The sequence below is a fragment of the Salminus brasiliensis genome, chromosome 8 (assembly GCF_030463535.1).
Source record: "Salminus brasiliensis chromosome 8, fSalBra1.hap2, whole genome shotgun sequence".
In the NCBI taxonomy this organism is placed as follows: Eukaryota; Metazoa; Chordata; class Actinopteri; order Characiformes; family Bryconidae; genus Salminus; species Salminus brasiliensis.
In genome coordinates, this window is record NC_132885.1 from 42,323,505 (window position 1) to 42,350,967 (window position 27,463).

General features: G+C 44.4%; 2 protein-coding genes across 3 annotated transcripts in view; one reads left to right on the forward strand and one right to left on the reverse strand.

Moving 5' to 3' along the window:
• The window catches only part of edar (ectodysplasin A receptor), a 40,797-nt gene extending 24,697 nt beyond the window's left edge, over positions 1–16,100 (reverse strand). Inside the window, exons 1-2 of the mRNA XM_072685294.1 lie at positions 15,980–16,100; positions 598–677 (exon numbers count right to left, since the gene is read on the reverse strand). Of these exons, the coding sequence (XP_072541395.1) occupies positions 598–651 (54 nt within the window). The 5' untranslated portion in view covers positions 652–677; positions 15,980–16,100. The remainder of the gene's footprint in view (positions 1–597; positions 678–15,979) is intronic.
• An 8,596-nt stretch (positions 16,101–24,696) lies between these two features.
• Positions 24,697–27,463, forward strand: part of LOC140561456 (E3 ubiquitin-protein ligase SH3RF3-like) — a 123,588-nt gene continuing 120,821 nt past the window's right edge. For both annotated transcript variants that reach the window (XM_072686677.1, XM_072686678.1), the window contains exon 1: positions 24,697–25,273. In XM_072686677.1, the coding sequence (XP_072542778.1) occupies positions 24,917–25,273 (357 nt within the window). In that variant the 5' untranslated portion in view covers positions 24,697–24,916. The remainder of the gene's footprint in view (positions 25,274–27,463) is intronic.

The window sequence follows — 27,463 nt, forward strand, 5'->3', positions numbered from 1 at the left end:
CACCACAACAAGGGGTTAAAACATGGCTCCTGCTGTGTCATTCCTGAGGTGAAGCTTTACAGTTCTGGTATGGAAACCCTGCAGGTTCTGAACACTGTTCTCTGTTCTCTGGTAGGGATAATTAAAAGCAGTCTAAAAAGCTGGAGGTCTTAAAGCCCTGACAGGCAGCGTACGTGACGGGCTCCTGTGCGGTAGGGATTGTGCAAAGCCGGCGTATAAAGTAATTTTGTGGTAATAAGTGGGATTACGCTCCTTCTCCTCTGCGCTCCCGGCCTAGCTGATACACACCTAACGGCCCCTAATCCCTGAGCCTTTTGGACGGGGGGATTAAAAGCCTATCATTAAGGGACTTTCACAGAGAAATTAAGTTCTGGGAATCCTGCCAGAGAGATTTTGCAAGTCGACATCTAAAAGGAAATTTGTGGGAAAGGATGGGGGGGGGGGCTTGGGGGGGGGTGCTAACACTACCTGCGTAGAGTTTTTTGTGTCGCCTGGTTGATCCTACCTGCAGGTAGCTACCAGTGTGTCTGTGCATGTCTGGTCCTGCTCCTAATTGGCTGGCGGTGTTAGTGGGAGGGTTTTTTGACAAGCACTTACCAATAGAAGCGAAAGGAGGCGGGAATCCATTGGCCACGCCTTCCGGGACATCATTTCAGCACGCTGCTCCTGAGAGAACTCTGTAGGAAGACAAAGTGAGGAGATGCTGAAGAGAACGCTGAAGGTTGTCAATACATACTGATAACCGGTATTGACTAGTTTTAAGGCCTTTTCATGCCCACACTGGTTTGCAGAACAGAATAGTGGACTTTTATTAACCGATAGGTCAGTTCCACTGGGTCATTCCCAATGCCACTGGGTCATTCCCAATAATTGCAATGCCAATTGGCAATTCCCAATGCTGATAATGCCAATGGGTCATTTTCAGTGACCACAATGCTACTGGATAATGCCCAATGTCCAAATTCCCAGTAGATCCTCCCAGTAAACACAATACCAGTAGGTAATTCCTAATTAGCACAAGGCTGCTTGGTCATTCCCAATGACCACAATGCCACTGGCCAATGTCCACAATCTCAGTAGATCACTCCCAGTAAACACAATACCATTAGGTCATTCCCAATGACCACAATACCAGTAGGTCATTCCCAATGACCACGGTGCCAGCAATTAAGGCCATTCTGACCACAATACAAACAGGTAAAGCAGCATGCCAGCATGCCAGTGGGTCACTCCCAGTGACCACAGTGCCACATTGCCAGAAGGTTTCTTCGGTGGCCACAGTGCCAGTGGTCAACATGTCAATTATGGTGCTAATATATCATTCCATCTCCAGCGTCCTTCCACTGACCTTTGGCTCATCCCAGCAGCCGTGACGGCCCAAACCATAAACAGTGCTTCTGGCAGTGTCTCGTTTTGTGTTTGACAACAGTTGCTGTATTCCTTGATGTCTTTCAAGTTGCTTTTTCACCATCAGTCCTGGCAGGAGCTCACAGGAGAGAACCCTCCTAATCACACAGTAATCACCACCCTGCACCGCCTGATTTATCTGAGCGTCTGAGAACGAGGAGCTGCCGAACGCAGAGGAGCCGATAGACGAGTGCTGTTTGTGGAAACACACGTCCTGACAGTAGCCGCTGCTCTCCGAGGAGCTTCCATCTCTCCAGGCTTCACCTGCAGGAAACTTGGAGCGATCCCAGCGTTTCACACTCGCATAAATTACGCCGTCATCGCTGTAATGGAGAGAAGATGAGCTGCGGAGAATCAAAGAGAAGATCCTGTTCCACCTCAGCTCAGTGAGCGATTAAAAATAATGAGGGATTTTAACAGTGATGAAAGAGATTTGATGGTTTTGTGGTTTTGCTGTTGAATGAAGTTGTTATTGGTGAGACCTCGTTCAGTTGGGGTCTTAATGACAGTGGACTGACCATTCTCCAACCCCCCCCCCAAAAAAAACACCCAGAAACTGGTGGACCAGTCGAGACCACAAGACCTTCCAAGACCTTCCAACCAGGTGAAATACCAGCAAAGTGTGTCTAGCTGAGGGTCAGCAGGATGGTGAGTAACAGAGGTGGCAAATTCAGGTTCAGAAGGTCAAACTCCTTGGGCCGCCTTTGGTGAATTACCAGCAGAGTGGGTCTAGCCAAGGGTCAACAGGGACAGTGAACGGCGCAGAGCTCCCTGGGGCGTCAGCAACACTGGGCTTGGCTCAGGGAGCAGCCATCGTAAACTCTGCTATAAATTATGCCGTGCCATAAAACTCAGCCCAGGTGATGCGTGATCGACTGCCGGTGTTGCTCTGTTTTCTTAGACTGCTCACATTCATGAAAATAAACAAAACAAAACACAGCCAAGCAGACAAGTAGGCGGAGCCTGAGGTGGAGCTGAACTTTAGCATCTTCAGATCTACCAGGTCATCATAAATAAAGCAAACAGGCTGTCATTAATGAATTTAACCAGTTAACATCAACAGATTTAAAGATAATACGCTATGTGTCCAAATGTTTGTGGACACCCCTTCTAATGAACGCATTCGGCTACTTTAAGCTGCTCCCATTGCTGACACAGATGTGCAAATGCACAAATACAGCTTGTCTAGTCCCTGTAGAGAAGCACTGCCAATAGAATAGGACTCTCTGAGCCTATCGGCACCATGCTGCCTAATGCCAGACGTGGGCTAGAGGGGTATAAAGCCCCCCAGCATTGAGGAGCTGTGGAGCAGTGGAAGAACGTGAAAAAGAAGTGATTAATGTTATTAAAGTTATTAAGAGAACAGAATAACAGATTAAATTAAAACAACAGTAATAAAGTAAAAAAATCAATATTAATAAAAGTAACGTTAGCATTAGTGCAGTTCATTTTAATGCCACTGTAAAGTTCTAATGAACCAGCAGTTGGTAATTAATCCGCTATTCATTAGTACATAATTAAGCAATAATGAGGGTGGATTAGATATTTTTTACTGGAAATGCTCATATTTTATAAAACATAAATAAAAGTACCTTGGAAAGACCTTAATTACCCCAATTACTGCATATTAATGTACTAATGAGTTACTTAGTCCAGATAATTACCACCTGGCTTGATCAGGTTGACAAGGCCTTAGAATGGGCTTTGCCCAGGACCCTCCCGGACTCCATGTGATGGTTCTCTATACTACACAATGCCAGAGAACACTGTTCTCTATAAACACGGACTAAAGAACGTTGTAAAGCTAACAGCAGTGGCAGCAGCCGGCTGCCTGTTCTGAGAAGGTCCAGTAAGGAGGAATCAGAGCTGCAGTTCAGTAAAAGCCTGCGATTCCAGTTCTGAGATCTACTGTTTCAGCATCCGAGGCGAATTCCCCATTAATGAAATGTTTTCCAGGCCTCTCGTTCTCACATAGACACATGACAGCTGGTTCAAGTTGGAAACGGAGATGGTTATTTGTTCAGATCATCTTTATGGTTTGCTGTCAGCTTACTGCAGAGCGAGGCCGTGCCACCCGGCGGACCCAGCCAATGGCCACGTCAGATTCTGCTAATTGGCAAAGACTTAAAAACTCTAAAACATCCGGAGGGGAAGCAACAACACGCTCTGGGTTTTAATATGAAACCATCTGTCATGTTTGCTGGTATTTACTCAAGAAGACAAGGCCTGTAAAACATTTCAAGCGAAAGGAAATTACATCGTACGCTGACTTCTTAGCATCGTTAGAGATCAATGTGGTCCGCAGTTGCAGAGATAAAGGCGAAGGACTCGAACAGCACCACTGACACTAGTGTCCGTCTGCTACAGGGTCTTTGATCGGTCATCTCCAGCGGTTTAGAAGACTCGAAAGTTCCCCTTTAATGACCCCTAAATCTGCATTCACTTCAGAGTTTAGTAGCATGTCCATCATCATCTGAGCCCAATGATCCTCAGGAACATGAGGAACGTAGTACAGAAAACCTGCTGTTAGAGCCGCACATGGAGAACCAACTCATACAAGCTCCTGTACGTGCAATGTGGAAGTGTCCCAATACTTTAGTCCATATGGTCTACTTCGCATAGTAAACACCTCCCTAGCTACCAAAGAACTGCTTAACCAGTTTAAGTATAAAGAACCACTGCTGTGGTGGTGGAGCTCCTGGAGAGAGCGGCAACACCAATCATCCAACCTGCCCATGATCCAACATCTAGTGGAAGGTTTTCCAGAGGACTATAAGCTCTTCCTGCACCAAACAGCAACAGAATCTTGGCTAAAACCCTGGGGGAGCTTGAATTCCCATGAACTGTCTGAAGGCCTTTGCTGCGGAAGTTCTCCGTAGTTCAGGCCGCAATCATAAATCCAGAATCTGAATCATAAATCCAGAAATGTATACCCAAGTAACGAGCCCTATTTAAGCTAATTACGCAGTTGCTTCATGCTCCCCAGGCGGAGGAGGCTTTTTTTAAGGATTACTTCCATGAAGGCCTCCCTTTGATAGAACTATGCAAACAAGCACACAATGAGCTTTCTCTCAAGCCCACAGGTAGGAGAATAACAGCACGGCTCAGTGAACTCCCCGCTATCTGCTTTCTCTTTGCACTGAGGAGCTCGTAGCCCCCAGGAAGGACTGGACGGGTTTCAGCGAAGCCTCTGAAAAGAGACGAGAGGCGTCATGGCTGCCTGGGTGGCAATGCCTATTAATAACAAGCCGGTGTGTCGAGCAGGCAAACCTTTAGGACGTCAGGAGGACGGCTTTCATGCTTTGAGCTGTCCGTCGCGGAGAGCAGGCCCCACTGGGTGTTCCCTGTAGGTCTCTTCCCTTTGTCTTAATGCGTATCACACCGTAAACATGTCACGCATGGTTCTCAGCAAGCACGTCTCGGGCAACCTCGACTGACAGCTAAAGGGAAACGTCAAAACTACCAGATCAGCCGTGTTTATGGCCTTCTATCAAGACGAACGCCAGGGGGGAGAAAAAAGACTTCAAAGTGGCACAGGCTTCCGCCGAGGCTCCAGAAAGCTTCGGTGGTTTTCAAGGCTTGAAGGGGTAATCGAAGACGTCTTTGCTTGTGGACCGTTTAGCCGCCCTAGACAATGGGACTTCACCTCAGGGCAGTCCCGGGCTCTTTCTTCTTGGGCCCTTTTTTCAGCCTCAAACAAAGCAACTATGACACAGTCCTTCCTCCATTAGTTCATCAGTCAAGGTTTAAAAAAACATCACAGTAAGACAGACTCCTTTAAGTGGAACTAGCTTTTTGCGATTTACGGTCCGCGAGGGACCGTAGTAACCGCCCTGGTTTTAGGTAACAGAGGAGCCTGTATGAAGAGCTGCCTGAATGAATGCATGGCTTTTGTACAACAGGAGAGTACCTGCATCTCCCAGAGCTCTGAGTTGCACAAAGTGAGTGAGTCGCTGTGGGGAATGCAAATCATGCGTTCACGTTAGTTCTCATGTCGCGCCAAGTTTGCCTTCTGTAGGGGAGCTCCAGGCTGCTCCCGTCTATCAAATTTACCTTCATTTTCTCCAAACCTGAACCTAAACCGAACACTCACTCAGGTCCTAAACCCAACTCTGAAAACCCACCGATAGCTTGTTAGCAATTTTATTCAATTTTTAACATCTATATGGTGATGGTGCAGCCGCCCAGGCGACGGCTCCGTCATCAGGTTGCAAGGTTCGATTCCCAGTGATGCCACAGCCATCCGTAAGCGGGAGTCCCAGAGAGCATAACTGTCCTCGCTCTCTCTTTCCTCGCTCTGAAATCAAGGGTATTAGCTAGGAGTTGGCCCCCTGTCTGTTTTTTTTTTGCAGTAACTGCTGCAAGACTAGATATTGCAACACTGCTGTGAGAAGGATTTGATTGCATTCAGCCACACAAGAGTATCGATGTTGGTTGATTCGTTCTGCCACTTCAACCTAACTTTTGGCACCCAAAAAGGCATGAAAGCTCTGAAATCTCAGGGTAGCAATAAGGCGGGTGGAGCGACTCCTGAGGGCTGTCAGTGAGGCAGCAAAGGCAATCAGTTCCCTGTTTAGGGAACACTTTCTTCCCTGGACAGCGAGGTGATGCGAGTCAGCTGTTGCTCAAGTCATGATGTTCTGAAATAAACTGGGTAACTTAGGGTCAGGCTCCGAACACTTGCGGAGCACGTTCAGAACCTTCTGTCTAATTAACAGCACCTTCTAAACACAGGCCGTAAAAGACGGAGCTTTTAAAAAATAATACAAATAAAAAATACAACTGTTTATACTGTTTAACGAACCTCGTTTATTTTTTAAATCTGTTTTTAAAAACTTCATTCGACTTTTTAAGGACCTGCAGGAACCCTGTAAACTAAAGCCACAAACATCAAAAGGATGTTAGCAGAGGAAGAACAAGGAAAGGCCTCATGTGATTTTCAAATGTGCATATGATTACCCAGGATAAACAGCAGCACTGTTACACAGCGAGCGAGCGAGAGAGAGAGAGAGAGAGAGACAGAGACGTACTGTAATTATTGTTAGAAGGTAAATTTCACATGGAGTCTCTTTGACGGATAATTGCGACGGATGCAAGAAGCGACAGGTTCTGGGGGAGTTATCGTCTTTCTTCTCGCTGTGGCTTGGGCCACGTTCTTCACAGCTACTTACTTTGTGCGACTCAGAGCGGCGGGAGATGCAGGTACTCTCCTGTTGTCCAAGAGCCATGCATTCATCCAGGCAGTGCTTCATACTGTTTATACAGGCTCCTCTGTTACTAAGAGATATCTGAGAGTAGAACGCCCCTATCAACAGAGCCACGGTTCCTCACCATGACCCCGAACAGCGTTAGCTCATTGGGCTCAGGACTTTTGGTGTGCTGACACCTCATTTGGCCCAATAAATGACTGGCAAATTGTTAAAACTTGTTGTGAAGAGGAACGTTAAACAGGTTTAGGATGTTTCAGCTCAGGGATTGAACACCCTTCCCTACACTCCTCCGGTGGTTGGCCCTCCGTCCCGGTTGCCTCGGAGGAAAGTCGGCCTGCTCCATCTCAAATCAGCTTAATTGCGCGAATCCTTGCAGAGAGCAACCACAACCGGTCGCGCCGAGAGGATGAAAAAAAGAGAGAGAAGAAGTGTTTGTCTACTGGAGACCTTTCGGCGCTGCGTTTCATCAGGGTGGCGGAAGAGGAGGGAGAAAAAAGGGAGCAAAAAGTTAACTTTTCGAAGAGTCTTTTTTTTTCGGTAGGAAGTGAAAAGTCTTGCCAAATGCCTTCGCCCCCGAGCCTCATCGCTCATTATCAGACTAAACGAACGCACACACGCCCAAAGAGGCTTTCATCAGACTCCAGAGCCGGCGTCGTCCCTCAACCCCCCCGGTCCCAGGATGGTGGGGGTGGCTGGAATGCTCCTCGGAGTGTTTGTGAAGAGCCGCTCTGCTCTCCTCACACCTCCGCCCCACCGGGGACCCTGCCGGGACTTGCCTCTCGTTTGAAAGCCGACCGCAGACTCGCCGCCCGGGGCTATTAATCTTATAACAACCACATAATCTAAGATAAATACACAGAGTATCATTATCCTTATCATTAACAAGCCTGAAATATCTATTCCTAGGGGAAGGATTAGGACGGGGATATTATTACCCTTCGCCGTGCACTGAAGGAGGTCGCCGTCCAACGGAATTAGGGAGTCCTGGGCAGGAGGGCGGGGGTTTATAGGCGTTTAAGGTAGTGTTGTTTTTGTCTTAAGGATCAAATTCCCATTATTGGCCGTTTACAAGGTTGCGTCCGTTCCCTCTGCTGACAAGTTTACGGAGATTGCTCGAGTGAGACACCCCGCAGGGAGGCTCCCGGTGTCCGATGATTGAGGAGATGCCAAACACAGCCCTCTCTAACCTCTCTAACTCGCAGACAAACTGGGTGAGCAGCGACAGGCTCACAATACACTGAATGTGTCTGTATTAAAGCAATAAGCACATTTACCTCCACCCAAATCCGCCAAGACACGCTAAAACTAGCAACTAACATTGCTAACGAGCTACTGCACCAATTAACTTTGTGCAAATGGCTTAATTATTCAGGAATGAATTACTTGAATTACTCAGTATATACCAGGAAATATTTAGCATCCATTATGAATTAATTAGTATCCACTATGATTACTCAGTGTATATCATTAAATATTTAGTATCCACTATGAATTACTTAGTATTCACAATGAATTACTTAGTATATACCAGGAAATATTTAGTATCCACTATGAATTACTTAGTATATACCAGGAAATATTTAGTATCCACTATGAATTACTTAGTATTCACTATGAATTACTCAGAATATACCAGGAAATATTTAGCATCCACTATGAATTACTTAGTATTCACTATGAATTACTCAGTATATACCAGGAAATATTTAGCATCCACTATGAATTACTTAGTATATACCAGGAAATATTTAGCATCCATTATGAATTACTCAGTATATACCAGGAAATATTTAGCATCCATTATGAATTAATTAGTATCCACTATGATTACTCAGTGTATATCATGAAATATGTAGTATCCACTATGAATTACGTAGTATCCACTATGAATTACTCAGTATATACCAGGAAATATTTAGTATCCACTATGAATTATGTACTATCCACTATGAATTACTTAGTATATACCAGGAAATTTTTAGCATCCATTATGAATTACTCAGTATATACCAGGAAATATTTAGCATCCATTATGAATTAATTAGTATCCACTATGATTACTCAGTGTATATCATGAAATATTTAGTATCCACTATGAATTATGTACTATCCACTATGAATTACTCAGTATATACCAGGAAATATTTAGCATCCACTATGAATTACTTAGTATCCACTATGAATTACTCAGTATATACCAGGAAATATTTAGTATCGACTATGAATTACTTAGTATTCACTATGAATTACATAGTATACACCAGGAAATATTTAGCTTCCACTATCCACATACAGTTTCAACTGTCAATTACATACTATGCATAATTCATAGTGGATACTGTGTAATTAAATTTTTCTTTTGGCAATCAAAAATCCTTCCGTTTGGTTGCGAGGGTGCTTATGTAATACACAGTGGATATTATGGACGCATTTGACTCCATTCAGAGCATCACTGTTTCAGCGGGCTCTGTTTTGATGTGTGTGTGTAGAGCTCTGGCCGAGCCTCCTCACCCCTCCGTTCTTCGCCCCAACCCAAACAGATGGGCTTTGTCATCACTAACTTCCAGCGGAAATGGCTTTTAATTCCCGCAGAGCGCCGTTTCAAATTGATATTTATTGTCCTGGACCATAATTGCTTTCTGTCAGATTAGGAAATTGCTTCTAACAACGCAGCAATCAGAAAACCAGGCCTGCAGTGAGAGCCTCCACTTGGTTTATTTCTAAAGCGAATTAAACAAATAGCATAATTACGCAGGGCCCTCGTAATCTCCGCATCCGTCTTCGTCCTCCTGTTGACGGCCGTCTGTTTTCCATTTGGCCGGCAAGTCCGCACACACTTGTGCACGCGGGGTGTAGAAGGACGGGCTGAACTTTGAGGACAGACTGTGTGGTTATTCAGATCACTGAGGAAAGCGTATCTTTAATTCTTTAATTAAGTGTGTGAACAGCGAAAATTCGGAATGAAAGATTTCCCAATGAAAAGCTGTCTGTCCTTTTATATATACATATATATACATACATACATATATACGCATATATTTGTATGCATGCATTAATGTCGGTGACCTTTTAGTGCTTCACGTGTAGAATATGTTAGAATACAGCGAGAGCCCTGCGTGAACATCAGTCCTCATGTACGTTAATCAAAGGATGAAACCTAATCGTGGAGTAGAGCTGCAGAATGCGTGTACATTCACATACGCTGTAGACCTGAGGGTAACGTTCCTCTCAGTGCCGGCCTTCAAACCCCTCCAGACTCCCTGATCAACTCTTCACCCCGGCGCGTCGCTGCTGCGAGGCAAACGTCATAAACCATCAGCTTCAGAAATTCGCTTCTCCAATATCAGTCAGAGGTTTTTCAATCCGCTCATTTATTCTGGAGCTAAAGCTACCAGCTAATCCCACCGAGACCACACTAAAACCCAGCTGATCCATTTAACAGTGTTCTGGCCTCCACCTGCACCACCTTCCCACACAGTGTGTCTGAGAGGGAGAAGAGACTTGCACAGCGTCACTACTGCTAACTGACCAAAAAAAAAACAACAACAAAAAACCTGGATTTAAATATTAATATTTCATTTACTGAACAATCCATAGTGGATAATTAAGAATTCTTAAGAAATACTTCACAATTCATAGTGGATACTAAATATTTCGTAGTAGTTACAGAATAATTCATAGTGGATACTAAATATTTTGTAGTAGTTACAGAATAATTCATAGTGGATATTAAATATTTCGTAGTAGTTACCGAATAATTCATAGTGGATATGAAATATTTCGTAGTAGTTACCGAATAATTCATAGTGGATACTGAATATTTCATAGTGGTTACCGAATAATTCATAGTGGATACTGAATATTTCATAGTGGTTACTGAATAATTCATAGTGGATATTAAATATTTCGTAGTAGTTACCGAATAATTCATAGTGGATACTGAATATTTCATAGTGGTTACCGAATAATTCATAGTGGATACTGAATATTTCATAGTGGTTACTGAATAATTCATAGTGGATACTGAATATTTCATAGTGGTTACTGAATAATTCATAGTGGATACCCTCTTATGCTCCATGTAACAGGTGATTCCAAACTTGCCTTCCTGGCTGGTGTAACAAAACCAGTTATTAAAAAAACTGAATAGCCTCTGATATTTATCAAATATTTATACAATTATAATGACTTAATTATTATAATACTTAATACATCATCAGTTGTGTAAAGAACCTGTATATCCATTTTTGCCGTCTTGCACTTTCCTCCATGATGTGAACCTGGCAGTTGTTCTTTATACTGTATCATGTAGAAAGGACAATCTCATGATGAATAGAAACGCTCCAAAATGAGCTGGAATTAAATCGGTCCACTGAAGGTTAGAAAGGTTTGTCCTCCTCCTGTAAATCTGCTGTTTCTGATATTTCTGCACATCAGTGATGAGCTACTCATCAGCTTCTCCAAAATGGTCACAAAATCATCTTCACTTTCAACCCAAACAGATTCTGCAGTCATTTTGGAGCATTCCTATTGGTCCAGCCATCATGAAAAGTGTGGAGGGTGTGAAGAGCTGCAGTGGAGAAGCTACAGGGGCGAATCTCTCTCTCTTTCCCTTTATTTTCCTTTGACTCCGTGCACAAAGGGTAAAGTCATTAGTGCAGTGTAATTAAGAGTGTATGAGGGTGTGTGTGTGGGTGTGTGTGATGGTGTGTGTGATGGTGTGTGTGAGGGTGTGTGTGAGGGTGTATGATCCGTCTCCTGTCTCTATCCCGGCTTTCCTGAGCTCAGGCCTCAGTTTCTTCATCTTTTGATGATTTTAATTACAGTGTCTGTCAGAATTCTCTTCTGAAAACAAACTCGGAGCGGACATGAAAAGACGACTCAAATCCCCCCCCCCAGCACCTCTACACCCCCCCCAACCCCCCCCCCCCTCACACACACACACACACACACACACACACACACTCCAACACCCCCCCACCCAAACGGGCTACTACTGCTACGACTGTAGGAGCTTTGATTTCTTCGCCTCAGACGAAAAGAGACAGAGGCTTTTAGTTTGCTGGGGGCTGCACACACACACACACACATACACACACACACACACACACACTGCACTGTTGACTGAGGACTACACTTTTATCTCCTGTGGAGACAGAGTGGAAGCAGACGGAGGGGAGAGGATAAACAGCGCTGAACTCTGCAGCCTGTCTGATTAATTACTACCCCCCCCCCCCCCCACACACACACACACACACACTGACCACCAAAAGTTTTTGGACACTTACTGATGAAAAAAAAAAAAACGTTGTAGCTCTTAATGGAGGTCAATGTAAAAAAACTTTTCCAGATCATTTTAGTGTGTTTCTATAGGTCCACTCATCATGAGATTCTGATACGTGGTTTTTGCAGGACCGTTAAATTCTGTACAGAAATAGAATTGTGTCTAAAATGTGCAGAGTTCGTTCACTTCTTACACTCAGAACATCAACAGAGCAACAACACATGTACTTTGTGGGTGTACAGGTGTCCAAACTTTTGCAAAAGGGGCTCTTCAAGGCCGTGGAACCAACTGAAGGAACTCAACCAAGGAGAAGCTGTGAGATGGGTGCTTTTTCAATGGGCAGTGCAGAGAGCGAGACCTCCTCTAGGGCTATGCATCGGCGAGAACCGGGCGATACGAGCACAAGTCAGAGCACAACACTGCCCTCTAGTGGAATGTGTTTAAACACAACACTAAATGAACCCCTGTCTGACACCTACACCTCTACACCTAAACTACTCAGTAATAATCAACACTGTGGTTCTGAGAAGCGATACAGTACTGCTAAATATCACATTGCGATACTTCGATATATCAATATTTCCGTACAGCCCTAATCTTCAAATCCAACCAACCAAGTTGGTCAAATTAAAACATGATGCCAGGCTGTTCTCCTGCTTGCTTTCCTAATAGTTCATAAGATATGAAGATCTGCAACCAGTGGTGACGTCAACACCACCAGGACCGATCATCATAACCTTCACTGAGGGACACCGGGGTTCCTCTTCACCACCATGCTGACACCACCTTCAGTCACACACTGTCCGCTAAAACCCAGGAAAAGAGCACGACCAGAAAGGGCGACCTTCAGGGCAGGACGTCCATGAGGTCAGCAGCCCTGTAACCTCTGAGGTGGGCGTCAATGAGAGCCTTGGGTGCCCATGACCCTGTCGCTGGTTCACCGGTTGTCCTTCCTTGGAGCACTTTTGGTAGGTACTGACCACTGCAAACCGGACTGAACACCCCACAAGACCTGATGCCTGATGTTCTGGAGATGTTCTGACCCAGTCATTGTCTAGAACATTACAATTTGGTTCTCGTCAAAGTGTCTCAGATTCTTACGCTTGTCCATTGTTCCTGCTTCATCACCTTCACCACCCTCAAGAACTGAAACAAATGATAACCACTGGTGATGGAGGAATGGAGGAGATGTAGTTACGGCCTTCCTGAAGACTCGTGAAGGGGTGCTCGAGGCTCGCTGAGCTGGAAGAGGGATTTCTTTCCACCTTCAGCAGTAGTTCAAAGTCAGAGAGACATCAGACGTGTGACAAGCACGTTCATGCCACAGCCCGACAGCCTGCGAGCAGGACTTTCCCTCAGGTCTTAACGTAGCGGAAGGGCATCCAGACTTCATCTCAGGTCTTAGCACCACAACAAGACCGTAGCTCCAGAGTTTAGCATGCCGCAATAGCCAGACTTTACCTCAGGTGCTAGAGTGATGGGACAACTAGACTTTACCTCATGTGATGGGACAACCAGACTTTACCTCAGGTGCTAGAGTGATGGGACAACTAGACTTTACCTCAGGTGCTAGAGTGATGGGACAACCAGACTTTACCTCAGGTGCTAGAGTGATGGGACAACCAGACTTTACCTCAGGTGCTAGAGTGATGGGACAACCAGACTTTACCTCAGGTGCTAGAGTGATGGGACAACTAGACTTTACCTCATGTGCTAGTGTGATGGGACAACCAGACTTTACCTCAGGTGCTAGAGTGATGGGACAACTAGACTTTACCTCAGGTGCTAGTGTGATGGGACAACCAGACTTTACCTCAGGTGCTAGAGTGATGGGACAACTAGACTTTACCTCAGGTGCTAGAGTGATGGGACAACCAGACTTTACCTCAGGTGCTAGAGTGATGGGACAACTAGACTTTACCTCAGGTGCTAGAGTGATGGGACAACTAGACTTTACCTCAGGTGCTAGAGTGATGGGACAACCAGACTTTACCTCAGGTGCTAGAGTGATGGGACAACTAGACTTTACCTCAGGTGCTAGAGTGATGGGACAACTAGACTTTACCTCATGTGCTAGTGTGATGGGACAACCAGACTTTACCTCAGGTGCTAGAGTGATGGGACAACTAGACTTTACCTCAGGTGCTAGTGTGGTGGGACAACCAGACTTTACCTCATGTGCTAGTGTGATGGGACAACCAGACTTTACCTCATGTGCTAGAGTGATGGGACAACTAGACTTTACCTCATGTGCTAGTGTGATGGGACAACCAGACTTTACCTCATGTGCTAGAGTGATGGGACAACTAGACTTTACCTCAGGTGCTAGAGTGATGGGACAACTAGACTTTACCTCAGGTGCTAGAGTGATGGGACAACTAGACTTTACCTCAGGTGCTAGTGTGGTGGGACAACCAGACTTTACCTCATGTGCTAGTGTGATGGGACAACTAGACTTTACCTCAGGTGCTAGAGTGATGGGACAACTAGACTTTACCTCATGTGCTAGTGTGATGGGACAACTAGACTTTACCTCAGGTGCTAGAGTGATGGGACAACTAGACTTTACCTCAGGTGCTAGTGTGATGGGACAACCAGACTTTACCTCAGGTGCTAGAGTGATGGGACAACTAGACTTTACCTCAGGTGCTAGAGTGATGGGACAACCAGACTTTACCTCAGGTGCTAGTGTGATGGGACAACCAGACTTTACCTCAGGTGCTAGAGTGATGGGACAACTAGACTTTACCTCAGGTGCTAGAGTGATGGGACAACTAGACTTTACCTCAGGTGCTAGTGTGATGGGACAACCAGACTTTACCTCAGGTGCTAGTGTGGTGGGACAACCATATATCTTACCTAAGATTTCAGCTCAATTAGCACAACCATACTTTACCTTAGTGCATGACAGAACAACCAGACTTCTGCTGTCCATAGTGGTGAGACAACCAAATCTTAACTTAGCAACTTAGCTCTTAGCATGGCAAGACAACAAGACTTCCCATCAGGTCTTAGCACAGTAGATAAAAAAAAAGCCAAGACAATATGCAAGTTCTAAACATGCCACCAGGCCTTAGACTGATACAACCAGACCTTCCATTGGGTCGTAGCATGGCGGGACAACCAGACCTTCCATTGGGTCGTAGCATGGCGGGACAACCAGATCTTCCATTGGGTCGTAGCATGGCGGGACAACCAGATCTTCCATTGGGTCTTAGCATGGCGGGACAACCAGATCTTCCATTGGGTCGTAGCATGGCGGGACAACCAGATCTTCCATTGGGTCATAGCATGGCGGGACAACCAGAGCGTATCTATCATGGTATTAGAACCAAAAACATAGTAGGACAGACTCAGGTCCCTCAGGTCTTAGCAAGTCTTCCCCTTAACCTTGCAACACATCCAGACCTTACCTGAAGTTTCGGCTCAGGTCTGGGACAACCAGATCTTATCTAAGCTCTTAGCATGTCAAGACAACCAGACCGTCCATTAGGTCTTAGCATAGTGGAACAACCATCATACATTAGCATTTCAGGACAACAACCAGGGGTTGTCAGACAAAACCTTCACCTCAGGTCTTAGCAGACACTCAGATCTTAGTGGGACATGGTGGGACAACCAGACCAATTTCTGGAATACCAATACAGCCAATGGCATCAGGTGTAGTTATTTGTCCAGGTTACCAGTTTACTAATACTGGTTACAGTTTGGTTTATATAGACTGGGAGAAATAAATACACAATTTTAATACATAAAAGTTGGCATGGTTTTGGAATTGTCCGTTCCACCTTAAATGGTGCAGCAGTAACATTCTGGCGCCTCAGGCGCCAGAATGTTACTGCTGCACCATTTAAGGTGGAACGGACAATTCCAAAACCATGCCAACTTCACTATTTTAACTGGACCTAATTGACCAGCTGAGTGGACCAGCAACCCAGAACATCTCAAATCCTGCAGATAAAAGCTCAAAGTCTGCAATTCCCACCAGCAACTCCCTAAACCCCAGATCCCAGGCAGGAAAACCAAGCCAGGAATTTCCCACATCGCATTCCAGAGAGCCGGCGGTGGATGGCATTACCTGCAGGAGGACGACGAGAAGGTGGAGGTGGAGGAGGAAGAGGAGGACGAGGGGGTGTTTAAAGTCCAGATAGGCAAAAAAAATTAAAAAAGGTCTTCAGTCTCGCGCTCTCCGGGACGGTCACGGCGGGACCCCAGCGCGCGCAGGGCCGGTGAGAAAAGTGAGGGGTTTGGAAGCGTCCTCTCCTGCTCCGTGTGCTGTTTTGAGCACGAGCTTGGCTCCTCCTCGCGAGGGAAGAAGGCGCTGATGCTGTCCGCCCGCGGGGGAACCTGACTCAGGTAGAGCTGCGGGGGAACGCGGAGAGGCGCAGGCGACCCCTGCTGGTGCACACGCTGCAACTACACCACTTCTAGACAGGACCTCTCAGACTGAGGTGCTGGTGGTTGTGGTGGTGTTGAGACTTACTGTTTTAATGCAATGCATATAAATGCAGATATATGTAAAATACATATATAATAATAATAATAATAATAATAATAATCTATATTATTATATATCTATGTCTATAAAACCTATATAATAAAATTATGATAATCAGTTACTACGTTTAAAATGATAAAGATAAATATAATTAGTAGTAGTGATATATATATATATATATATATATATATATATATATTGTTTACTTATACACAATATTTATAGAAAACTGTCAAAAACAATATTAATATTCACTACTTCTATAATAATAATGATAATGATAATAGTTAATGCAATAACTAGTAATAGTATATTCCTAATACTTAGTATTGGTCTAGTTACAGTAATTATAGACAATAATAACCAAAATCAAAACCAAAAAACATTTTCAAACCACCCACTAAAAAGAATAATATAATAACAATATCAACAATAGTAATAATATTATTAATAATAAATAGTAGTCCAATAATAATGCAAGTATTGATCTATATACTATAAAATTAAATTATTTATAATAAAATAATGTAACATTGTCTTGCTACATTTATCATGTTTATAATAATTATAATAATGATTATGAGTATTGGTAATAGAATGTTGATGTTACATAGTAATGATCGGTATTCAGTAAATAAACTAAAAAATGGTCACTAGTTTTGTTTATATAGTAGTAATTACTATTTTCTATTACCATTAGTATAATATTACATCTATATCAATGTATACATTTAGAAGATAAAATAATAATAATAATAATTATTATTATTTAAATTAGTTAAATATAATAACTGTTTGAATTGTTTATTATTATACAGATAACAGCAGTCTGTGACAAGTATTACTTTAAATTCTTTACCTAAAATGTATGTCTCTACATCAATACTAAGACGTAATAATATACATTCACTACTAATAATATTTATTTATTTACATACTTCTGATGTCGCAATTGATTATGTTAAATAATAAATAATACATCTAATAACTATTTTTTTACTTTTTATTTTGAGTGTGTTTATTAATATGATTTTCATGTTTTTATTAATGTTAAAGTAGTGAGTGGTGTAATAATTATTATAGGCAGACAGACAGACAGACAGACAGGCAGACAGACAGGCAGACAGACAGGCAGACAGACAGGGGCAGTGTGAGATCAGTAGGTGTGTGTAAATGATACAGCAGGGTGTTTGTAGTTGGCGGAAGTTTGTGGCCCAGAGATGCTTCTTCTTCAGCTTCACTGTCTCTCATCCTCAGAAAACTCTGCTGATCAAACAGACATGAAATGATCCAGTCATGTTTGTACATCCTCACTGTGGGGGGGTGGTCTTTAAAGTTTCAGGGGGGGCTCCATCCTGCTGCCTGGATGGTGAGTCGACTGGTGTGTTTACCTGTTGGTTTGTTTGTAGGTGTTTCCTGTTTTCCCTGCTCTCCCAGGTGTGTGTTCTGGACGGGGAGGTGAGGAGATGACCGGTCAGGCTGAAGAAAGAGAAGACGACTTTCTCTCTTCAGAGAGCAGATCAAAGAGGCTTTGAAATTTCACCTACCTGACAATTACACCATCAACATGGAGGATCAGGTGTGTACTTCCTGAAACGAGCAAAACGGCAAACACTCACGCCCTACATAAACATCTACACCCGGCCACTTTATTAGAAACACTTTGTAGCTCCACTATACAAGAGTACAGTTAGAGACTATTGCAGAAGCACAGGGTAGGTGTTTTCCAATAATATGGCCAGTGAGTAGAAGCACAGGGTAGGTGTTTCCATAAAGTGGCCAGTGCATGAAAGCACAATGTATGTTTCCAATAAAGTGGCCAGTGAGTGAAAGCTCAAGGTATGTGTTTCCAATAAAGTGGCCAGTCTGTGGAAGCTCAAGGTATATGTTTCCAGTAAAGTGGCCAGTGAGTGAAAGCACAAGGTATGTGTTTCCAATAAAGTGGCCAGTCTGTGGAAGCTCAAGGTATATGTTTCCAGTAAAGTGGCCTGTGAGTGAAAGCACAAGGTATGTGTTTCCAATAAAGTGGACAGTCTGTGGAAGCTCAAGGTATGTGTTTCTGATAAAGTGGCCAGTGTAGTGTAGTCTGAGTGTACATTGGTACGCTGTTTCTTTGTCTTCTCTTTTACTGGAACTGAACTCAGTGCTACTGACGGTAATGGCTAATGTTTTCATGTGTTGGTTCTTTCAACCATGAAGCTCAGATCTTCTTTTATTTATGGTTTTATTACAGGCTTTGAAGATCAGAGGGCGGTGGTTGGAATTTTCCTCCGGGTCCTGCACACATCCCACCTGATCTCTGCCGGTAGTAGCTGTGGTCACCAGCCTGTGAAAACACTGGTCAAATTTCACCACAATTGTGAAATCAGTCTGTTGGTTGAGGTCGTTTTGGAGATTAACTCTGGAGAGACACTATATGTCCAAATGTTTGTGGACACCACTTGTTGACAGCAGTGTCCATCCATAGCTGACACAGATGTTCAAAAGCATACATACAGCTTGTCTAATCCCTGTAGAGAAATACTGCCAATAGAATAGGACTCTCTGGAGTAGACAAATAAACATTAACCGATTGGCACCATGCTGCCTAATGCCAGACGTGGGCTAGAGGGGAGCTAGCATTGAGCTGTGGAGCAGTGGAAGAACTGTGTCCTCTGGAATGATGGTGGTGGAGCTCCATCCAGTACCTTTGGTATGAGTTGGGGATGATGAGGTGGGGTGGTGATCGTCCAGCATCCTTACCTCACTAAGCCTTCATCCCTGGACGGTAGAGACAGTAACTCCAACAAAAGTATGATAAAAAAAAAAAAGATTGAGCAGGTGTCCCAATACTTTTGTCCATATAGTGTATGATGGCTTATGAAAGGCTGTAGATCACGAACGTCATTAAACGTAAAGTACAGTAACGCAGTAACTGCATGCGTTGTCCGAGGCCAGCCTTATTCTGCTCAGTAACATCTTCTCGTTGGGGGGGGGCGCTGATGGTGATGGTGATGGTGGGTGGTGTAGAAAGACGGTTGCCATGGAAATTGCAGAATCAGCTAACCCAGTTCTCCTGGCCGAAGGACACAGAGTGAGTTGTGAATCCTCGCCTACCTTCACAATCCACTTAACAAGTGTTAGAAGATAAATTCTTCAGCAGGTTTGGACAATTCATTCATGATGATGATCAAATAAGAGGCTGTGAAGTCTGAGGCTGGACCAATCAACAGCACGTCCGTCAGTGTGCCCTTTAAGTGACCTGCCTTCATAGTGTCACCAAGGCAAAAAGACCCTGTGACTCCAAGACCACTGTGAGTCAGTTTCGCTGTGATGTATTAGGCCAACATTCGACCTGCAGACACAGATATTAGATTAAACTCAACCCGCAGCTTCCTCTACTGGACCTGGCAACGCACGTTAGCCTGCTAGCGCCTACAGAAGTTAGCCTGCCTCTAGTCCTACTACATCATCTGGGTATACTGAGACTGCACTATTCCCCCTCACGCGTGAACACGCTGCCTTAGACGCCTCCGAGATCTTCTGTGACGATATCACTCAGAGTAATCTCTGCTAAGTGCTTATGTTAGCAGTACCCTTTTCACGTTTACATACCAAACCGGGCGAGGCAGGCAGCCAAGCCAGCCAGCTCTCTGACAGTGGATCCAGCGGCGGCGGTGTCCGGGCTTGAGGAGCTTTTCTCTTTTACCTCTCAGTGTTTGCGTAACACAAGAAGAACAACAGAACATTTCAGATCAGATTACCAGCCTCCTATTCTGCAGCGTAACCGCTACGCGACCAGAGCTTCTACTGCTGCATGTAATTCACACCAAATTAACAGGGAGGCCGCCACTGCGTTCAGGTGTAATATCACACATAAACATATGCTAATCCGATCTCCCGCGTGGCGCAACTGTCTAAGTATGGAACCTGGTGTTGCCACAGCCATCCGTCAGTCCTAGAGAGCATAGCTGTCATAGCTCTGGTCCTCCCCATCCCCCATCACTCAGCTATCCAGTGTGAGCATCTGTTAGCTGACGTTGCAAAGTTAGCAGTTAGCATTCTCCTGTAAGCGTGTGTAATGTGTGTGTAGGTATTTGTACGTGTTATTATAGAACAAATACTTACTAAAAATGAACTAAATGAACGTATAGCAGTGTAAATAAATCCAGCATTTCATCACGCTGTGTTTACAACTACTACACTACAGCCTAGCGTTAGCGCTAATCGTTCACAGACTAAACGAGTGCAGTACTGACGAGTACTACTGACGACTGACGACGAGTGCAGTACTGACGAGTACTACTGACGACGAGTGCAGTACTGACGAGTATTACTGACGACTGACGACGAGTGCAGTACTGACGAGTACTACTGACGACGAGTGCAGTACTGACGAGTACTACTGACGACTGACGACAAGTGCAGTACTGACGAGTACTACTGACGACGATTGCAGTACTGACGAGTACTACTGACGACTGACGACGAGTGCAGTACTGACGAGTACTACTGACGACGAGTGCAGTACTGACGAGTACTACTGACGACTGACGACGAGTGCAGTACTGACGAGTACTACTGACGACTGACGACGAGTGCAGTACTGACGAGTACTACTGACGACGAGTGCAGTACTGACGAGTACTACTGACGACTGACGACGAGTGCAGTACTGACGAGTACTACTGACGACTGATGACGAGTGCAGTACTGACGAGTACTACTGACGACTGACGACGAGTGCAGTACTGACGAGTACTACTGACGACGAGTGAAGTACTGACGAGTACTACTGACGACTGACGACGAGTGCAGTACTGACGAGTACTACTGACGACGAGTGCAGTACTGAACTGCAGTAATACCATCATTTGAAAGGAAAGTCAGTGTAGATAACTTTCTCTACCGCACGGCCTTCCCCTCGGCACTCTGCCACTCGCCCTGGGTGGTCCGGTGGAGAGGAGTTTTTTATCTGGAGCAGGAAGTTCAGTCCCCATGACTTAACAGGCCTTATATGCGTCGAGCATTTCCCTAAATGAGTCCACTGGCAGCGAGAAAACACCAGCAGCGCTGGAAGCTATAATTTAAGAGATGATTGAGTGTGTGAAATGGGCGTGCAGGGACAGGTAGATACCTCCCTAAAAACACTGAGGACGTGTATGCTCAGACAAATACACACACACACACACACACACACACACTCAGAGCATTTCCAGTAGGTCTGTGTAAAAACAATAAAAAATATATTAAATTATATATTTAAATAAAAAAATATAAGCAAGGCAGTGGTGAGGTGGTGTGAGGCAGTGGTGAGGTGGTGTGAGGCAGTGGTGAGGTGGTGTGAGGTGGTGTGAGGCAGTGGTGAGGTGGTGTGAGGTGGTGTGAGGCAGTGGTGAGGTGGTGTGAGGCAGTGGTGAGGTGGTGTGAGGTGGTGTGAGGCAGTGGTGAGGTGGTGTGAGGCAGTGGTGAGGTGGTGTGAGGTGGTGTGAGGCAGTGGTGAGGTGGTGTGAGGTGGTGTGAGGCAGTGGTGAGGTGGTGTGAGGTGGTGTGAGGTGGTGTGAGGCAGTGGTGAGGTGGTGTGAGGTGGTGTTCAGCGCTTGTTCTGATACATGAGGTGGTTTGAAAGGTCTCCAAAGTGGCTAGGTAGGTAGATACAGTTCTATGGCTGGTGGTTGATATGGTGCTGCTGGGCTACCCTCAGTTTACAGTATTGTTAGGGTATAGCTGGATGGTTGACATGGGATTTTTAGGTGGTTGCTATGATATGTTTGGTTGTTTCTAGGGTGTTGCTAAGTAGTTGCAAGTTAATCAAAGTGGTGGCTAGACAGATGCATTGTTATGTCAGATTGTTGCTATAGTGTTGTTAGGTGGTTGCTATGGTATTAGAGATCAGAGAGGCTATTGCTAGGTGGTTGGTATGATATCTATTGGTATGGGCTTGCTAGTTGGTACCTAGGAAGTTGCTGTGGTATCTCTGGTGGTTGATAGGTAGCACGCTGTATTCCAGTGTGCAGTTTAAATAATTTACTTTATTTTATTTTCTTAATTATGAATAAGTAAATTAAGTCTCTCAATTAAAGCTTACAAAGAGCTTTCACTTAAAACCTCCTCACAGCAATGTTGGAGTAGAGGCTGTGACTGTGGCGGAGGGGGGGGGGCAAACACCCAGCTTCTATTCTTGATTTCAGGAGAAATGCTGGACGTGTACAAACGTCTGTAGACATGAGACTAGGCCTGTATTAAACCCCAATGCAATCAGGGTTCCTCAGTCTCAGGTTAGGCTGATTCTGGGTCTGCGACGCCCGCACAGAGTGCAACCCCTCTGTCCCACAGCAGGGGGCAGCAGTCACTCACTCTTAAAATCAGTTGGGTTTGTAGAGGCCTTGTCACTAATTAACCTTATAACTGTAGAATAATAATCAATAAATGCACGTGTATGATGAGTGAAACAGGTGAAACATCTGCTGAGTAAGAAGCTGTGAGAATGCTCATCAAACAATCTTCACATTTATTATTAAAAACTGTATACATATTAATTGAAATTATACAGAAATAAAATAATACTAACAAATTTATACTAAATACAAAACAAAACATATAGAAATATATGTATATAACACAATGAAAGTGTATAAAAACAAAATGTTTGTATTTATATGTGTGTACAAATGTATTCAAAATAAAAAAAGTAAAACAACAAATAAAAGAACAATAGTAATATTGCTATCATTATAATTATCACAATTATTATTATTATTATTATTATTATTATTATTATATTAGATTTTGGTTACACATACAATTTTATGAAAACATTACGACACCTCTGGTCATATTTCACAATGTTGTTAATGTAAGTAAAATATATATATTTTTAAATAACACATTTATGCTCATTTTAGATAAAATTTATATTTATTCTATTTGACCAATTAAAAAATACATATAACACTTTCCCAGTTTGTTCAATTCAGTACATAAACAGTAACTCTCTCTCTCTCTCTCTCTATATATATATATATATATATGCATGTATGTATGTATGTGTGTGTGTGTGTGTGTATGGATATATATGTGTGTGTATGGATATATATATATGTGTGTGTGTGTGTGTATGGATATATATGTATGTGTGTGTGTGTGTATGGATATATATGTATGTGTGTGTGTGTGTATGGATATATATGTATGTGTGTGTGTGTGTATGGATATATATGTATGTGTGTGTGTGTGGATATGTATGTGTCTGTGTGTATGGATATATATATATGTGTGTGTGTGTGTGTGTATGGATATATATGTATGTGTGTGTGTGTGTATGGATATATATGTATGTGTGTGTGTGGATATGTATGTGTCTGTGTGTATGGATATATATATATGTGTGTGTGTGTGTGTGTATGGATATATATGTGTGTGTGTGTGTGTATGGATATATATGTATATGTGTGTGTGTGTGTGTGTGTGTGTGTGGATATATATGTGTGTGTGTGTATGGATATATATGTGTGTGTGTGTGTGTGTATGGATATATATGTGTGTGTGTGTGTGTGTATGGATATATATGTGTGTGTGTGGATATATATGTGTCTGTGTGTATGGATATATATATATGTATGTGTGTGTGTGTGTATGGATATATATGTATGTGTGTGTGTGTGTATGGATATATATGTATGTGTGTGTGTGTGTATGGATATATATGTATGTGTGTGTGTGTGGATATGTATGTGTCTGTGTGTATGGATATATATATATGTGTGTGTGTGTGTGTGTATGGATATATATGTATGTGTGTGTGTGTGTATGGATATATATGTATGTGTGTGTGTGTGGATATGTATGTGTCTGTGTGTATGGATATATATATATGTATGTGTGTGTGTGTGTATGGATATATATGTGTGTGTGTGTGTGTATGGATATATATGTATATGTGTGTGTGTGTGTGTGTGTGTGTGTGGATATATATGTGTGTGTGTGTATGGATATATATGTGTGTGTGTGTGTGTGTATGGATATATATGTGTGTGTGTGAGTGTGTGTGTATGGATATATATGTGTGTGTGTGTATGGATATATATGTGTGTGTGAGTGTGTGTGTGTGTGTATGGATATATATGTAGGAATATTATATAAACTCTTAGTTTTATTTGATCATATTTATCGATAGCAGCGCTGGAGTCGATGTGACGTCACCGTGTTTTGCTTTTTTTCATCATTTTCCCACAGCTGCGCGCGAGTGAGAGAGAGAGAGAGAGGGAACGCTGCACTCGCTCACTCACTGAGCTCCACACACACACACACACACACACACACACACACGCTCGCTCGCGCGCACTCTCTCTCTCACAGACACACACACTGAACTCTCGGGGAGAGAGAGCGAGATCATCAGCCAGCAGCATGTCTCGCGCAGGAGACGCAGCTCTTCGTGCTCCTCCGCGCGCGCACGGTTTAACCCGCTGACCAACAACGACGACGACGACGACGATAACGATACGCGTTACGGGAACGCTCGCGCACGCCGCCGGGATGGACGAGTCGTCCCTGCTGGACCTGCTGGAGTGCTCGGTGTGTTTGGAGCGGCTGGACACCACCGCCAAAGTGCTGCCGTGCCAGCACACCTTCTGCCGCCGCTGCCTGGAGAACATCGTGAGCTCGAGGCACGAGCTGCGATGCCCGGAGTGCCGCATCCTCGTGGACTGCGGAGTGGACGACCTGCCCGCCAACATCCTGCTCGTGCGCCTGCTGGACGGCATCCGCCAGCGGCCGCAGCGGGGTGGGGGCAGGCCGGGGCTGGGGCTCGGAGGGGCGGCCGGGATGGCGGCGTCTCCCCCGGGCACAGCCATGAGGGACTCGCCCAGCGCCACGCGGAGCTCCCCGGTCAAGGTGGGTGATAGAGATGCAGCACAAAGGAGGAGGGGTGAGGGGGTGGGCGGGTGGGCAAACAAGCAGGGGGTCCCAAAGTCGGTGTTTTTTGGGGGCCGTGCACTGACTGACACATCTGACCCCTGTGCTGGTTAATTAGGTAATGAGGTGACCCAGCCGCCAGTGGGGGTCTGCAGGACCGGGGCTGTGACTGGCAGCCACTGGGTTAGCTTGAGGAGTGGCAGCTGCCAGTCCTGGGGGGGTGGTGGGGGTGGTGGTGGGGGTGTACTGTACGTGTACTGACCCACCTGACCCACCTGACCCAGTGCTGGTGAATCAGTTAATGAGGTGAAGCAGCCACCAGGTGCTGGGGGTATGTGGGAGTTCCAGGACTGGGACTGGGATTCACCGGGTTGCTGGTTTGGCTGTTGGCTCATCAAGCTCACACAGCTTTGTAGAAATGACCAAATCTCGTTTTAGGTCAAAACATGTCGGTTTTGATGGTATCCCTTCATCCACTACACCTGTCTTACCTCATTACCTTCCAAACAAGCTCCACATGACCACCCAGTGTCGGAGCACGAGGTCCCAAACACCGACGTTGGCTCTGTAATTGCAGGTGATTTACATTACCTCACATTTCCACACATTTACCTCAGATATCACACAGTAACGAGCCCTTTAGACGGGCATCTGGTCATTTCTAGTCTGATGTATATCTAATATTCATTGTCTTTCCTCAGATTTTCCTCAGGCTTCATAAGGTATATCTAATAAACTACCAAATGTGTAATTTCTTAGCTATACCTTATAAAGCCTGAGGAAAATCTGAAGAAAGACAATGAATATTAGATATACATTAGACTAGAAATGACCAGATGCCCGTCTAAAGGGCTCGTTATGTTGCCACACTGTGATATCTGAGGTAAATGTGTGGAAATTGATGGTCTCTGAGCTCATATGAGGCTCAAGGTAAATCTGAGAGGTAAATCCAACTTGCTTCCTGTGTAAGTGCAAACAGAGCTGTGTGGAAATGACCAAATGTCAGTGAGAGCTAATTTTGACGCTCAACTGTGTGACAGCTGAGGTATTCGAGTTTTCGAGCTCTATAGAGATGACCTAATGACCGCCTCAGAGCTAGTATTTAGCACTAACATATGAGGTCTGAGCTAAAACTCAGGACAGCCAACGTATTTCATGTGTTATCGCACCCGGAGCTGCATGGGAATGACCAAATGTCAGTGTTCGCTATTGAAATGCTAATTTCGCAGTTGTATCATATAAGGCCTGAGGTAAATCTCGGGAAGGCCGACGTATCAACGTCTCAAAGCTAATTTACTTGTTGTACTGTGTGATATCAGATGCAGCTGATAGTGTGTTATTTCTGAGGAAATGACCGCCTCAGAGCTAATTTGCTAGCTATGTCGTATGAGGTCATCATATTTCATATAGAACTGGACACACAGCTGTATGGAGGCGGCTAAATGTCAGTATTCTCTTTTGTTGAGCTAACTAGTTAGCCATACATAGCCAAATGTCAATCTGAGTGCTAATTTATTAGCTATACTGTGAAATCTGAGGTAAATCTATGGAAAGCATGAAGTGTTTTCCTGTAAAATGGCACACAGCTGGAAGGAAATGACCAGATGTCAGTGTTTACCCCCTGAAGAGCCTAAATTTCTACTCCTATCATGCGAGATGTGAGGTGAACGAGAGGAATGGCATCTTGTATCATATAACAAGCTGCACTGGAATGACCTCCGTGCTCTCCATTGAAACCTGAGGTAAACTTGAGCCCTGGCACCATGTGGAAATGACCAAAAGCCAGAAATGCTAATTTCCTCATGATAACATGTTAGAACTGAGGTAAACGAGGCAACTCTGGGGTTGTGCAGATCACAGAGCTGCAAGGGAATTATCTATTGACAGTCTGAAGGCTAATTCTTAGCTGGTGAGACGCTAGTTTTAAGCTCCTAGTTAAAAAACACCCCCCTAGTAGTGCACATAAGTGTAAACAGTAATTACTGCGTGGAGTTTCGGTCTATTCTGTACGCTGTAAATTGTGGCCTGTTGCGGTAACGCTTCTCAGGACCCATAGACTCCCACCTGGAAGTGGCAGGGGCTCAGTGTAGCCGTTCACAGACTTGGGTTCCATCGGTCACGTCATCACCCCCTGACATGTGCAGCACATTCTTAGCTCAGATATTGCAA